The sequence below is a fragment of the Canis lupus genome, chromosome 4 (assembly GCF_003254725.2).
Source record: "Canis lupus dingo isolate Sandy chromosome 4, ASM325472v2, whole genome shotgun sequence".
NCBI classification, from domain to species: Eukaryota; Metazoa; Chordata; class Mammalia; order Carnivora; family Canidae; genus Canis; species Canis lupus.
This window is the reverse complement of record NC_064246.1, coordinates 3,731,141-3,745,789: the sequence shown is the minus strand read 5'-3', so window position 1 is coordinate 3,745,789 and position 14,649 is coordinate 3,731,141. Positions and strand designations below refer to the sequence as shown.

General features: G+C 43.1%; 1 protein-coding gene across 2 annotated transcripts in view; it reads left to right on the top strand.

The window, feature by feature from the left end:
* The window catches only part of EDARADD (EDAR associated death domain), a 149,841-nt gene that overhangs the window by 79,520 nt on the left and 55,672 nt on the right, over positions 1-14,649 (top strand). Inside the window, exon 1 of one of the 2 annotated variants that reach the window (XM_025448530.3) lies at positions 10,134-10,274. The exons of the other annotated variant lie outside the window; for it this stretch is intronic. Coding sequence (XP_025304315.1) covers positions 10,244-10,274 — 31 coding nt within the window. The 5' untranslated portion in view covers positions 10,134-10,243. Of the gene's footprint in view, positions 1-10,133; positions 10,275-14,649 lie in introns of those variants that run through there. 2 annotated transcript variants of the gene reach the window in all.

The window sequence follows — 14,649 nt, the reverse complement described above, 5'->3', positions numbered from 1 at the left end:
GAAAAGGGAACCCTCTTACACTGTTGGTGGGAATGTGAACTGGTGCAGCCACTCTGGAAAACTGTGTGGAGGTTCCTCAAAGAGCTAAAAATAGACCTGCCCTACGACCCAGCAATTGCACTGTTGGGGATTTACCCCAAAGATACAGATGCAATGAAACGCCGGGACACCTGCACCCCGATGTTTCTAGCAGCAATGTCCACAATAGCCAAACTGTGGAAGGAGCCTCGGTGTCCATCGAAAGATGATGGATAAAGAAGATGTGGTTTATGTATACAATGGAATATTCCTCAGCCATTAGAAACGACAAATACCCACCATTTGCTTCGACGTGGATGGACCTGGAGGGTATTATGCTGAATGAAGTAAGTCAATCGGAGAAGGACAAACATTATATGGTCTCATTCATTTGGGGAATATAAATAATAGTGAAAGGGAATAGAAGGGAAGGGAGAAGAAATGAGTGGGAAATATCAGAAAGGGAGACAGAACATGAAGACTCCTAACTCTGGGAAACGAACTAGGGGTGGTGGAAGGGGAGGAGGGTGGGGGGTGGGGATGAATGGGTGACGGGCACTGACAGGGGCACTTGATGGGATGAGCACTGAGTGTTATTCTGTATGTTGGCAAATTGAACACCAATAAAAAATAAATTTATTTTAAAAAAAAGTTTCTTCCACTGAAACTGCTGTTACAGATGTTGGTTCAAGGTTGTTCATGCACAGGTCTTCAGGTCCCTTTGTCTTTGGTGCCCTCTACCTTTCCTCTTGGTGAACTTCCTTGCTCTGCTTCATTATTTCCTCTCTTCCTAATGTTCTCCAGTTCCCCCAGAGAAAACCTGATTGGATGCAAATAATTGCTAATAGAATGAACTATTTGCATTTTAAAAGAGATCAAAATAGTGCGACACAAAGAAATCAAATTCTAATGGGTATATAATCTCAGATAGAAGTCTCAAGTCATTTCAAATATGCTGACCACCACTTATTGTGTAAAATGGATAAAAAATTATTACTTTCATATTTACTTCGTAGTCGGCAATATTGAACATTTCATCATCTGAAAAATGAGAAGCATGAAGGAAAATTTTTCAAGCAGACTTGAAAAATTGTATCTTGTATCATATACAAAGACTTGTATCTTTGCAAATACATCAGCCCAAAACAGTGTCTATGGGGGTGGGGGACAAGGCAGGTCAGGACTGATTTTGTTAAGCAGGCACCTTTATGAAAATTATTTCCAAATTTCCTATTTACAATTTTAATTAAATAGTATATACAAAGATAAATATTTATGTATAAAATTAGAACATTACAGAAAGAGCTGAATTCTCTTTTAGCATTAATCTCTTCCAATCCTGGTCCTTCCCCTGTTGCCCAAAAGGGGACATTAGTAGCCATTGTTATGAGTTTGGCATGTATCCATCCTTAAAAAAAAAACTTTATTGAGGTATAATTATCATACAACGAATACATATTTAAAGTGTACAGTTTGGTAACTTTTGATATAGATATACATCTATAAAACCATTACCCCAAGCTGTATGTGGTGAACCTATCCATTCCCCAACTCTACTCATTTCCCTTGGTAATCATACTTCCCTCCCATCCTCAATCCTAGGCACCCACTGATCAGCTTTCTATCACTATAGGTGAGTTTGCATTTTAATAGGTTTATATCGGTGGAGTCATACATTATGTGCTCTTCTTTTTTTTCTGCCCTCTCTCACTCAACTATTTTGAGATTCATCCATGTTGTTATGTGTATAATAGCTCATTACTATTATTACTGAGTAGTATTTCATTCTAAAGGTGTACCTCAATATTTGTACCCATTCATCTGTTGATGGACATCTAGGTTGTTTCCAGTTTAGAGTTATTACAAATAAAGCTGCACTGAAATGTGCATAAGTCTTTATCTGGACATGTGCATTTTTAAAACTTGTATAAATAGGTAGAATGGTAAGATCATGGTGTAGGTGTATATTTAAATTTTCAAGAAACTGCCAAATGGTTTTTCAAACTGGTTGTACTCCTTAACGTTGCAACCACTGGGGCAGCGGAATGCATGTCAACATTTGGCATAATCAGTCTTTAAATTGAACTTTTCAAGATCCATATGCATGTCAACATTTGGCATAATCAGTCTTTAAATTGAACTTTTCAAGATCAAACTAAGTTACCAGAAAAGAGTTTGATCCTTTTGGGTCTTGCTTTTAAAATTCGCTGGGTGGAACTGGGGCAGTGCTTGATGTCCAGGGATAATTATTCTCCACTATTGGGGCAAGACTCTTCTGTGTACTCTACCAAATTCCCATAAAATATAAGGTTTCTCCAGTCCGGTTGGTAGGAATAAGCAATATTCGTGGCTCTGAGTGAGCATGAGGTACTGTCACCTCTAATTCTCTGACATAGTCCCTCTAATCATCCTTTCCCCAACTGTGGGTAATTTCCAACATGAATGCATCCATCAGTAAATGTTACACTGAGTAGTTAAGAGGAACTTTCTGTGAATTCTCTGCAGCATTCTGTCCTGTGACTTCATCTCTTCACATCAGGGAGTCCATACGGCTTTGTCTGCATTCCCTTTCTTTGCACTGCAACCTGGAAATTCCCTTAAGGCTACCTTAAGCTGGGGCAATCATAGAATCACCTTGCTTATATCCCAGCTCTTAGGAATCACTAACGTTTTTTGTCTGATGTGCAGTGCCTTGAAAACTGTTGTCTCATATATTTTACTTGTTTTTTGTTTTTGTTTTTGTTTTTGTTTTTGGTTCTTGTTTTAGGCAGGGGCTAAAATCTGGTTCCTGTTACTCTGGTCACAAGGCAAAGTTGACAGGTATCCATTTTTTTAAAATTTTACATATAGTTATAGAAAACATAGAGATTGGCTTCTGTCTACCCCTCATATCACTTTGCAACTTGTTTTTTCACTGAAAATGTTTTTAGGCTTATTTTTGGTAAATTCTGTAAAACATTGCATTGTCATGATTATATTATGTATTTATTCGTTCTCCTTTTTTTCTTTTTTCATTCTCCTTTTTTTTTTAACTTTTATTTATTTATGATAGTCACAGAGAGAGAGAGAGAGAGAGAGAGAGAGAGGCAGAGACATAGGCAGAGGGAGAAGCAGGCTCCATGCACCGGGAGCCCGATGTGGGATTCGATCCCCGGTCTCCAGGATCACGCCCTGGGCCAAAGGCAGGCGCCAAACCGCTGCGCCACCCAGGGATCCCTCATTCTCCTTTTGATTGGCATTTTGGTTGTTTCTAATATTTGCTACTACAAACAGTGTACTATACGTAAGTGTTCCTTTATGGAAATTTTAGGTCAATTTTAGCAATTTTAGGTATTTTAGGTAAATTCCTCTCCAATGTGACCATATTACTTTACATTCTTACAGTGTATAAAGAACTGTTTCTTTGCAATCTTGCTAGTATTTGATAAGTTTTTGCCAATCTGATAGCTCACTATTTCCTTAATTTGTATTTGTATTATTTTTAAAGGCTGAGCACCTTATATTTTTATTAATCATTTTGGTTTTTTCTAGGAATTTTCTACTTAGTCTTTGTCTAACCTTATACTGAATGAATTATTTTTAATATACTTTATTTAGATAAATGTTGAAAATTTTGGATACTGATCAAAGGTTAATTTTATATAAACTATATATTATATACTGTTTTATTTTATAATTAGAAGTACAAATATTTTATAATTAAATTTTATCTTATATTTTATAATTACAGTTATAAAATAGAATGTTATATATGTAATTAATTTCTTAAATTTACCCCAATATTATAATTTTCTATTATGGCACAGAATTTGAATTTTTATCCAGTTAGGTTTATCAGATTTTTATTTTATGTCTGTTGATTTTTTGCCTTAAGAAAGACTTTTCTAGGGCAGCCTGGGTGGCTCTGCGGTTTAGCACTGCCTTCAGCCCAGGACCTGATCCTGGAGTCCAGGGATTGAGTCCCATGTCAGGCCTCGGGCATGGAGCCTGCTTCTCCCTCTGCCTATGTCTCTGGCCCCACCCCCCCCTCACTCGCTCACAAATAAATGAATAAAATCTTTAAAAAAAAAAAAAAGAAAGACTTTTCTGGGGTACCTGGGTGATGTACCAAATCTTGGTTTTTGCTTAGGTCTTGATCTCAGGGTTATGAGATCAAGCCCCATGTTGGGCTTAGCACTCAGGATGGAGCTGCTTAAGACTCTCTCTCTGCCTCTGCTTCTGCCTCTGCCCTTCCTTACCCACCCCACTCTCTCTCTCTTTCTAAAATAAACAAATAAATCTTTAAAAAAAGAAAGCCTTTCCTGCAACTGAAGTTATTAAGACATTCTCTCTTATAGTCTTTCTTAGTAATTTTAAAGTTAAATGCTTTAGAGTTAGATATCTAATGTATTTGAAGCTTACTTTTGTTTTTTGTTTTTGTTTTTTGTTTTTTTTTAAAGGTTTTATTTGTTTATTCATGAGAGAGACACACACAGAGAGAGAGAGAGAGAGAGAGAGGCAGAGACACAGGTAGAGAGAGAAGCAGGCTCCATGCAGGGAGCCCAACGTGGGACTCGATCCTAGATCTCCGGGATCACACCCTGGGCTGCAGGCGATGCTAAACTGCTGTGCCACTGGGGCTGCCCTTACTTTTGTGTATAAGGTGAGGCAGGGATATAAATTGTATTGTTCATCTAAGTAGAAAAATATCTCAATGCTATTTTTGAACTGTCAATCTTTATACTATATATATATATTTTTTTTTTTTAAGGTGATTTGAGAGAGAGAGACAGAACTTGTAAGTAGGGGAAGGAGAATAGGGAGAGAAACCCAAGCAGACTACTCTTGAGCCTGGAGCCTGACTCAGGGCTTGACCCCACAAACCCTGAGATATGACCTGAGCAGAAATCAAGAGTTGGATGCTAACTGACTGAGCCACCCAGGGGCCCCTCACCATTCAAATGTCTACCATATAGCAAATTCCCAAAAGATACAAGAATCTCTGCTTGAATTATTTTTATATCCTCATTCATTTTTCTTTATACTGTTTTAATTACTGTTGCTTTATAATATCTTGCTATCTTGTAGGGCAAATTTCCTCTCTTTGTTGCTCTTTCTCAAAATTATCTTGAATTTACCCTTCTATATAAATTTGCAACCAGTTTCATATTCTAAGAAAATCTTATTAGCTTGATTGGGTTTTATTAACTCCATAGATTAATAAGGAATCATGAGTGTCTTGACAATATTGAGGCTTCTTATCTATTAACCTGGTCTAGCTCTCTATGTAGTCAGATTTACTTTTTATGTCTTTCAGGAAAGCTTTGTAATTCTTACAAGTTTTTAAAGATTTATTTATTATATTAGGAGGGGTGCAGAGAGAGCGGGAAAGAATGTCCCAAGCAGAGTCTGTGCTGAGTGTGGAGCCTGACATGGGGCTCAATCTCATGACCTCCATTGGAGCCAAAAACCAAGAGTCATGCACTTGACCAACTATGCCACCCAAGTGCCTCAGTTCTTGCAATTTTTAAACACAGTTTTATTGAATTTGTCCCCAGTAACTTTATAACTTTATTTGCTACTGTAAATGGGATTGCTTTCCCATTGTTGGTTATTGTTGGTCTATAAAAAAGCTGTTGGGGTTCTATACATTGAGCTTTATCTCTCCTCCAAGCTAAACTTGCTTACTAGTTCTAATAGTATCTCAGTTGACTCATCTAGATCTAAGCCCACCTTCTTGTCTCAGCTCAGAATAAATTCTAAATGACAAGTTGTTAAAATGATTTATTTAATGACAGATGATTTTGTAGATTCCTGGGTCAACTACTTGAGCCTATGTTCCACATTCTGGGGGTATGCAACATAGGAAACTAAACTCTGGGGTGTAACAGCAAACTAAGGAAGCTCAGAAACTACACTATGTGTAGTTGACGGGTCACCAGACATAAAGGACTTATTGGAACAATTCTGGCAGAGAAAGAGAGAGGTTTTACAACTTGCATAAGTGTAGAAAAGGTGGTATTTTTCATTGGGAACAGACCATTTCTAGGCTTGTATGTAATAGCAGTAATAAAAGCTTTGCACCTACTCAAAAACAAAAAAAAAACTGTACATGTTTTATGTGGTCACTGATAACACCAGGTTTTCTTCTCCTAACAGTGGAAACGATAAAATCTCCTCTAGCTGACTTTAATTACCTGGGTTTCAGGTTTTAATATATAAAGTTAATCCCTCTGAACAGATTTTCTCTCAAAATCTGGAGCAAGAAATAAATTGTTACATAGAGCTTCATTAAGAAAGCAGCTGGAAGATGCTAAGCATGATGGCACTAGGATCAAGGCACCAGCCCACATTTGTGAGTGGTGAGATCCTGAGGCTGGAGGAAGATTCCTGAATAAAGTGCTCATTAGAAAGCTCTGTCTCCTTACCTCTCTGTACCTCCCTCTCCCTACCCATGGCATCGAAAGTGTTTTTAGGATGCTGATTCTTATGAGAATCACCCACTCTGTGCGATTCTCTTTGTGGAAAAGCAAACACAGCACAAAAATCGTGGTTTTATTTACCATGCTTCTGAATGGTAAATAATTCAAAGTAAGCTGGTAGGAGTAGGCAAGGGAGATTTAATCTCCTATATGTTAAAGGGCTTTTGTATAAGTGAGTAGAGGAAAGTAAGAATTATGCATATTTAAATATATGCACCAGAATGCTATGCCCCTTGTCAAATAGTCTTCAAATCAGTAAAAAATGATAATATTTTACTTACATCTGTTTAGTCCCCGTTAACATTTTGGAATACATCATTTTAATGCACATCTGCAAATTTGTAAACCCATCATTTTGTATGAGACAATGAATGCTTAAAAAGGCAACAAAAGAACATGTAGAGTTCTCAGATATGAGTTTCCCTCACATTTGGACAAGGATACAAATTCAACTCTAATAAATTACAGTGCATTGTAAAGATTAAATGCGCTCAAGGATTGTGTTCTCTCCTTTCTCCATCCTATCCTACACACAGCTGCCAGACTAATCCTCCAAAAACACCAATTTTCACACGCTGCTTTTCCAAACTAGCTTCCTGGCTTCCGGTTGCCTGAAAAATAGTCTCAAATGCTTTTGTCTGGCATTCAAGGCTCTCTACGATGTGCATCCTGGCAGACATGTCATTCTGCTCTTTTCTTCCACGACGCACAAGTGGTGTGATCTTGGGCTAGTTTTTAGAGATCCATCTCCCAGCTGACCCAGCAAAGGCCTCACACATCCCCTAGACTCACTGGCTCACTCAGTAGTAGTATAGGCCTCCTTCTATGGCCACAAATGCATGCACTGCCATTACAGCTCTAGCCACTTTTATATAGATCAGACCCTCCCTGTCCGGGAGCCCAGTTTGCTGGATTTGTTTGTACACAACGTACATACCCTCAATAATATAACTTCTTATCTCAGATTGCATAGATTTAAGTAACACTTAACCAGAACAGTGTAAAATAAACAAAAACAACATATTCAGTGATGAATCAAATAAAATATATTTTGATCTGCTGTTTTCCCCATTTAAAGATAACATTTTTTATAACGGTGATTATCTATGAAAAGACATGGGACGCCTGGGTGGCTCAGTGGTTGAGCATCTGCCTTTGACTCAGGGCCTGATCCCAAATCCTGGGATCAAGTCCCATGTCAGGCTCCTTGCATGGAGCCTGCTTCTCCTCTCTTTGCCTGTGTCTCTGCCTCTCTCTCTCTATGTCTCTCATGAGTAAATAAATAAAATCTTAAAAAAAAAAAAGACACAAGACCAACAGTTTTGTTGTTGTTGTTGTTGTTTTTTACTGGAGGCTGTAGCCATATTATCATGAATAAAGATCTCAAATTTGCCTGGAAGTTTTCATGGCAAATTGTCAGTTTGAGAGTGGTCACCACCCAGCCAAATGGCTTCCTACATCATCAGTGTCTTTTTTCCATTGTTCCATCTGGTTGTCTTCTCTTCCTGGTTTAAACATTCATTACCCTGGTTCTACAGTGAAAGGTATTTGCAAATCTTTCCTGACCACAAACTCCTAAAAGTTGAGGACTTCTCACTTTGGTTTCTCCAGGGCTCGACATTTTGTTTGGTCCTTGGGGGGCAATGGGCAGTTCAAAAAGTATGTTAATACTGTCACTCCATGCATTGATCCATGCTATGGATGAACATTGTAATAAATATCTTTTCATTTCTTGGAACAAAGGCAATACAAACTTCTTCCAATAGATGAAACTCCAAGGATAGAATGAAGGCAGGAAGGGAGATGGTATATTATATATATTACACACACACACACACACACACACATTATTCCAGTGAAGTATCACAATCCTGCAAATTCTTACACATTCAGAGTTTAGCAAGCAACCCACACTCACAGTGACAGGCCCCTGAGTCAAACCCAGCATGTTTGACTCCATGATCACCAATTCCACTATCCTCACTTATTATGATTCTGAATTCATGAGTATATAGGTGCTATCAGGAAATGTCAAAAATACCCATTTTAAAGAGTGTTTTAAAACACTGCTTGGGCAGCAATAGAAACAAAAGCAGAATGACATAATGTAACCACAGATAGTTTGTAGGGGAATCCTTTGGGGACTCTGGTGGATAAAATTTTTTAATTAGTTTTTCATAAATTATTTTTTAAAAAGCTCCCATTCGTAGTGTACACTTTATAGTTCACAAAGCACATGACAACAATAAAGATAATGATGGGTTATGGTTGCAATTCGTAGAATAGGATGTACAGGGAAACTGAATGTCCCTAGTCAATCTTCCATGTAAAAAAATCAAACCAAAAGTTCATTTCTGCCACCTACCTTCTATTTGCTCTAATAAAGAATGATACAAAGATGAATTACAGTTCATGGTTTTGAAAAGCAAACCAGCATTATAGCAATGCTTGGGCTTGTGTTGCTAACAAGATAGCTCAACTTGATATGTGGTTCCTGACAACCAACTTCTTCATGAGAAGTCAGAAAGAACCACAAACCAAACCTCAAAATAGATTCTAAGAGAAAATACTCTTAAAAAAAAAAATTCCCCTCCTATCAGAAGCAGACTAAAGGGAAGTTTATCCTCCCACTTACAAATTCCCCAGAAAGCTTCACCTAGAAGGTTGTGCTCTCTTCAGACACTAGCAGGACCCTCTTTTCTGAGCCTGTTATTTCTTCCGTGGCATGTTCCAGAGAATAAGACCCTAATCCAGAGAGTGCTATGGGCCTCAGGACTACTAAGCAGATGGTGAGAGGCACCAAGCAAGCCTCTGGTCATCAAGAGGGTATGTAGACATTTGCTGCTTTTCTGCATTTTTCAAAACTGAGTTTTTAGCTGGAGGCTGCTCCTTTATGACAAACTGCTGATACCGTGCACTAAAGGCTATTATACTAACTTACAAACCAATTTCAAACCAATCTGTCTTTCCTTTCTCATATGCCGAGGCAAACATGGATTATTCAAAACCCTGAAGAGAGTGCTATTAAATTCAAACTGCCTGTAACCTTTGTGTAATGGATTTCTGACTGATGATGAGTTTAGTTAAAATAGATCTATTTTAAATATATTCTTGGTCAACGATTCCAATCTGTGCTCACTTAAGTAAGCGGCGCATAATCCTTTTCCAGCTCAAGGGAACTGTCGAGCTTTGCTTTTAAGGACCAATTCCGCGTTTTCGAGAGAACCCCAAACTGCTTTCCTAGAATGGCTGTCCGGATGTCTATCAGCCGTCCCCTTTCCGCTCCCTTTGTGCAGCACCTGGCCCTGGAGGTCATGCAGTTACGAGTGCCGCAGAGAAATCCGGGTCGGAAGCCCTGCGGTGCGCCGTCCCGCCGCTGCACGGTCGGCCCGAGCTGGGCGAGGCGCTTCAGCCGCAGACCGCGGGAAGGCGCCGCAGCCAGGCCCCCGGGACCCGGCCGTCGGGGCCACCGCTACGCCAGCTGCGGGCGCCTCGGGGCCCCTCCCCGCGCCCCGGCCCGGCCCCCGCCCCCGCCCCCGCCCCCGCCCCCGCCTGGGCAGCGAGCGAGGGAGGCGGCCTCGCCCACGCGGGGCTCCGCTAATTGCCGAGGCAGGAAGTGAGCGCGCGAGGCGGCGGCGGAGAGCCCGGCAGGAGGCGGCGGCGCAGTCTCGGGCGCGTGGGCACCGCGGGGCCCCCCGTGCTCGCCCCCGCCCGGGCCCGAGGCCGCGCAGCCCCGCCGGGCGCCCGTCAGCGCCTGCCTGCCCATGGCTTCTCCGGACCACCCCGTGCGCGCAGGTAAAGTGACGCCGCCGGGCCCTCCGCGGGCCGCGGGCTGGCCGGCCTGTCCCGTCCGAGCCCCCCGCGCCCGCCGGGGCCACCTGGGGACCGCCCGGGGACCGCCCGGGGGCTGGGTGCCGCCGCCGGGTCCGCGCGGGGTCGGCCCGGGGACCGGGAGGGCGGCGGCGCCGGGGCCCCGAGGGCGCACCGCGAGCCCCCCCTTCCCTCCCCCCCCCCAGCGGCTGCGGGTCCCCGCGGGCGGGCAGGCCCCGGGCCCTCCGCACCCCCACGCGCGCCAGGGGCGCCCCCTCCCTCCTCGTCCCGCGCGGCGGCCGCGCCGCTTTTGTTCTGGACTCGGGGTCCCAGCTTGAAACCCGCCTCTCGGAGAGCGCAAGGAGCGGGTTTCGGTGTTTCCTCCGCGGCCCTTCTCTCTCCCCACTCACGTGCCTCCTCCGGTCTCCTCTTCACTCCTCATTTCTACTTTTCTTAAATGCTTTTGTTCTGTATATTGACCCTCAGGGCTATTTCATAAAAGCTGGTATACACGGACCCGAGAGCCTAATCCCCACCTGTGGGATCTGTGGGATCCCACCTGGAGAGAACTTCTTTTTTTTAATTTTTATTTATTTATGATAGTCACACACACAGAGAGAGAGAGAGAGAGGCAGAGACACAGGCAGAGGGAGAAGCAGGCTCCATGCACCGGGAGCCCGACGTGGGATTCGATCCCGGGTCTCCAGGCTCGCGCCCTGGGCCAAAGGCAGGCGCCAAACCGCTGCACCACCCAGGGATCCCCCTGCAGAGAACTTTTTAACCAAAACGGCCTCTAGTTCTTTCCTTGACTTAAAATAGTATGTGTGCCTGAGGCCAGAATCTAGATTTGTCTTTACTCTCTTGGGTTACGAACCTCCTGAGACTTCATCTTCCAGGATTTCTCTGTCCTTGCTACCCGCCCCCCCCCCCCGGCCCCCCGCAGCCTTGGCCCGGATCCCCGGTGACTGTTGAACACACAAATGAATGAATGATATATCCCCCAGAGCATACGGGGGCTTTTTGTTGTTTCGCTGAAGTTGGAAAGACTAGGGAGAGACCATATATACAGATACAGAATCGCGTGTAACTGCTTAGATAAACGTGTGTCCTGTTTTGTTGCTTGGGTTTGGGTAGGGGCAGAGCTTGAGCACTCCATTATTAATCTGTGGCTTGAGCAGTTAGGAGGAGAGAGTATCTGGAGGTGAGTCAGAAGACAGCTAAATTGGCATCCTAGTGTGCTGGGATTGGGAGAGTGTCCCAGAGATTTTAAAGAAAGAATTACATTCTAATTCAAGTGGGGAATGGTAAACATTTTATCGATGGGAGATGGAAACTATTAAATTGTCTGGCCAACCTTTCCATCTCCCCCCGTGTCCATTATTTGGAAAAATAGAAAGGGTGGTAAAAGGAGAAATCCTCCCACTCACCTCCACATCCTCTTCCAAGAACCTAATGGATGAGGTGCCAAGAGGTTTTAGGCCTGATGTTACCAACAGTGGTCTCAGATCTCATTCAATGATCATGGTGATCTTGGGCATGTGGGGACCCACTGAATGGGGGCAAGTATAAAATCTGCTTGGGTCCCTAAAAATTAATAGCAGCAGAGAAGATGAGACTGAAGAACTATAGCTTAATAGTGACACAATGTATAAAAAGCTTCAGTGAGTCATAGTGTGGAGAGGCTACCAGGGCAGCTAGTATGGTCCTAAGTGACCTTATGTAGCACTACAAGATCTAGATTTCCCATGATGGTGTTCTTGGTTGGCCCCACCCAGTCTAGCCAAAAATAGATGCTCACAACTTGGAACAAAAGGTCTTGGGGATCCCAGCAAGAGAGGCACAATAAGAGGGGGTGCTGATAGGAGGGTGTCCTTCAGGAGGAATCTGTCTTCTTGACTTTAAGATAGAGAACTCAAATCTGCAGGTGAAATCTTTTTGGCTCCAAAGAGGGAAGAGGCCTCCAAAAGGCGAGGTAAAGATGTCTGAATATGTTGAACGTATTCAGACGTCTCAAAGAGGTCCTCATGTCCATTCCCACTCTGGAATTCTATCAATAAGGTGAGCGCTCCTCCATTAAAAAAAAAATCTAAATTTCCTTCCCTTTCTCATGGAATTTCTGGAACCCCCCAGCACACACCCACCTACCCCTTCCATTGCTGTAACTAAGCCCCAGATGGTACTAATTTGTGGAACCCACTAAAGGCAATTTTTACTTGTACAACCCTGACCAAGTTACCATACTCTCTCCCCTAATTTCCTACACTCACCTCCCACCTCGTGTGTTCACACCTGCACTTGCCTTTTACCAATGGCTTCGCCAGAGTGGCCTTTCAAAGACAAATCAGTTCCTGTCATTTGTCCACTTAGAAACCTGCATGGACTATCTAATAAATTCTCAGTCCTTAGAGTTTCCATCCTCAGTTTCTCCCTCTCTACCTACCCCTCCACCTGACTGATGCTCTGTCCCTGTCTCTCTGCACTTTACCCACACTGCCGCCTTTCCCCCCCTGAGAGCCCTCCTGCTTAAGAGCCTTTGCACAAGTGATTCCCATTGCTTGGAAGACCTTCTTCGCCCCTTCTCCCACTCCACTTACCTCCTCCTTATTCTTCAGATCTCAGCTCAAAAGCCCCACAGTACACATTCCATGTGCCCTGTTCTTTCCTTTCTAGCACCAGCCTCCATTTCTAGCTGGTTGTGTCACTAATGTCTCTCCCCTGTTAGCCTGGAAGCTCTCAGAGTGCACGTCTGTTTAGCTTAGAACACCTGGCACAGCACTCATCATAGTAAGCCCTGTAACTATTGCTCACCTCACCAAACGAGTGAAAGAATAAAACTGAACCACATCCATTTCAAACTGTCAGCAGAAAAAGCTTTTCTTGTATTGACACTTTAGAAACTTACTTGTCAAGTTAGACGTGTTCACTGACTTTACCTTGTAAAGTTAAAAAAAAAAAAAAGACGTATCTCCACGAGCATATGACAAAGGTGTGTATATACAATTATACCACATTATGAGTTTAATGTAAGAAGATGACATTTTATCCTAAGAAAATTTATAAGGAAAAAAAAAAGAAAAGAAAATTTATAAGGCTGTTGGGATCACATGGAAAATAGTCATGCTGGTTACAGCACAGCTATCTTACTCTATCTCTGTCACTAATAAAAATCTAACACCAGATGAGTCAGAATTGTCTGTCGGAGAAGAGTCAAATCTGTCTCATGTTCATACAGATGTTAAAGCCTGGAACGAAGACAGAGGCTTTGAAAGCCTGGGTTGAGGTATTGTGATTCATTGCAATGAGCTGCGTGTCCAGGGCCACTAGCTTTTGGTCATGTGTCCTGCCTCTGTTCTGGGGTCCCTTGTGTACCTTGTAGCAAGGCCACTGGCTAGGAGTAGCTCAGGACAGAGCTGGGTGGCATCTTCTCTCTCCCCACCCCGCCTAGCCCTCCTCTTGGCTAAGGTGGGTCTCAGGTGGCCACCTGCCCTTCTGGCAAGCCCCAATAGCACTGGGAGCAGAATGCAGGCCTGAAGAGTGAACTGCTTCAAGGAGCGCTCTGTTTGACAGTCAGCTCTTCTTCAGATGCACCAGAGACGCACAAGCTCTTTCCCTCTCTCCTGCCCTGCCTGTGGGGTTTCTCAGTGCCCACTTCCTTTCTTATATGCCTGTGTTCTAGATTTTTCTCTCTCTCTCCTAGTTATTCCCCTCATCTGAATCTCCTCTTTTGTCTGTCCCTGTGTCCCCTTTCTCTCCCAGCTCATCCCCTTCCCTGGACCCTCTTCATTCCATCTCCTCTGTAGGCCTGAGCCCCATTGAATGCTTGGCCACCCTCCAAGGAAGTTACTCTTGGGTGGGCATTTCCTGCAGAATCAGGGAAGAAGAGAAATTGAGCCGTGTGTCAGCACCTTCATGCAGCCTTGCTGCTCTGGGAGCTTTTGGGAATCCTGAATATGGTCAGGACTTGAGGACCTCTTCAGAACTAGGCATGAAGATGGCTATAGGTCAAAAGAAAAGCTATTACACACACAAAAAAAAAAATCATCATCATCATCATGAATGAAAAATAAGTGAACTCTGAAATCCCAAGTCGGAAGACTTGGCTTGAATTTTTCACTAGAAAGTCCACAAGCCTCTCTGTCTTGGCTCCTGGTGCCCGGGAAAGGCAGAAAGCTCTGACACACTTCCCTCTTTGTTTGAGGGAACATCCTTAGCAGCCACCTTTGAACTTCACCTGAGAAGCTGTCTCTAGGAACCATTGGCCCTCCTCTGCCATGACTAATGAAGGGAGCTGTCAGGACTTAACAGTACAGTGGCTGGGCACATCACCAGGGTGTGCGTTGCAAACAGTATGTGATTGTTG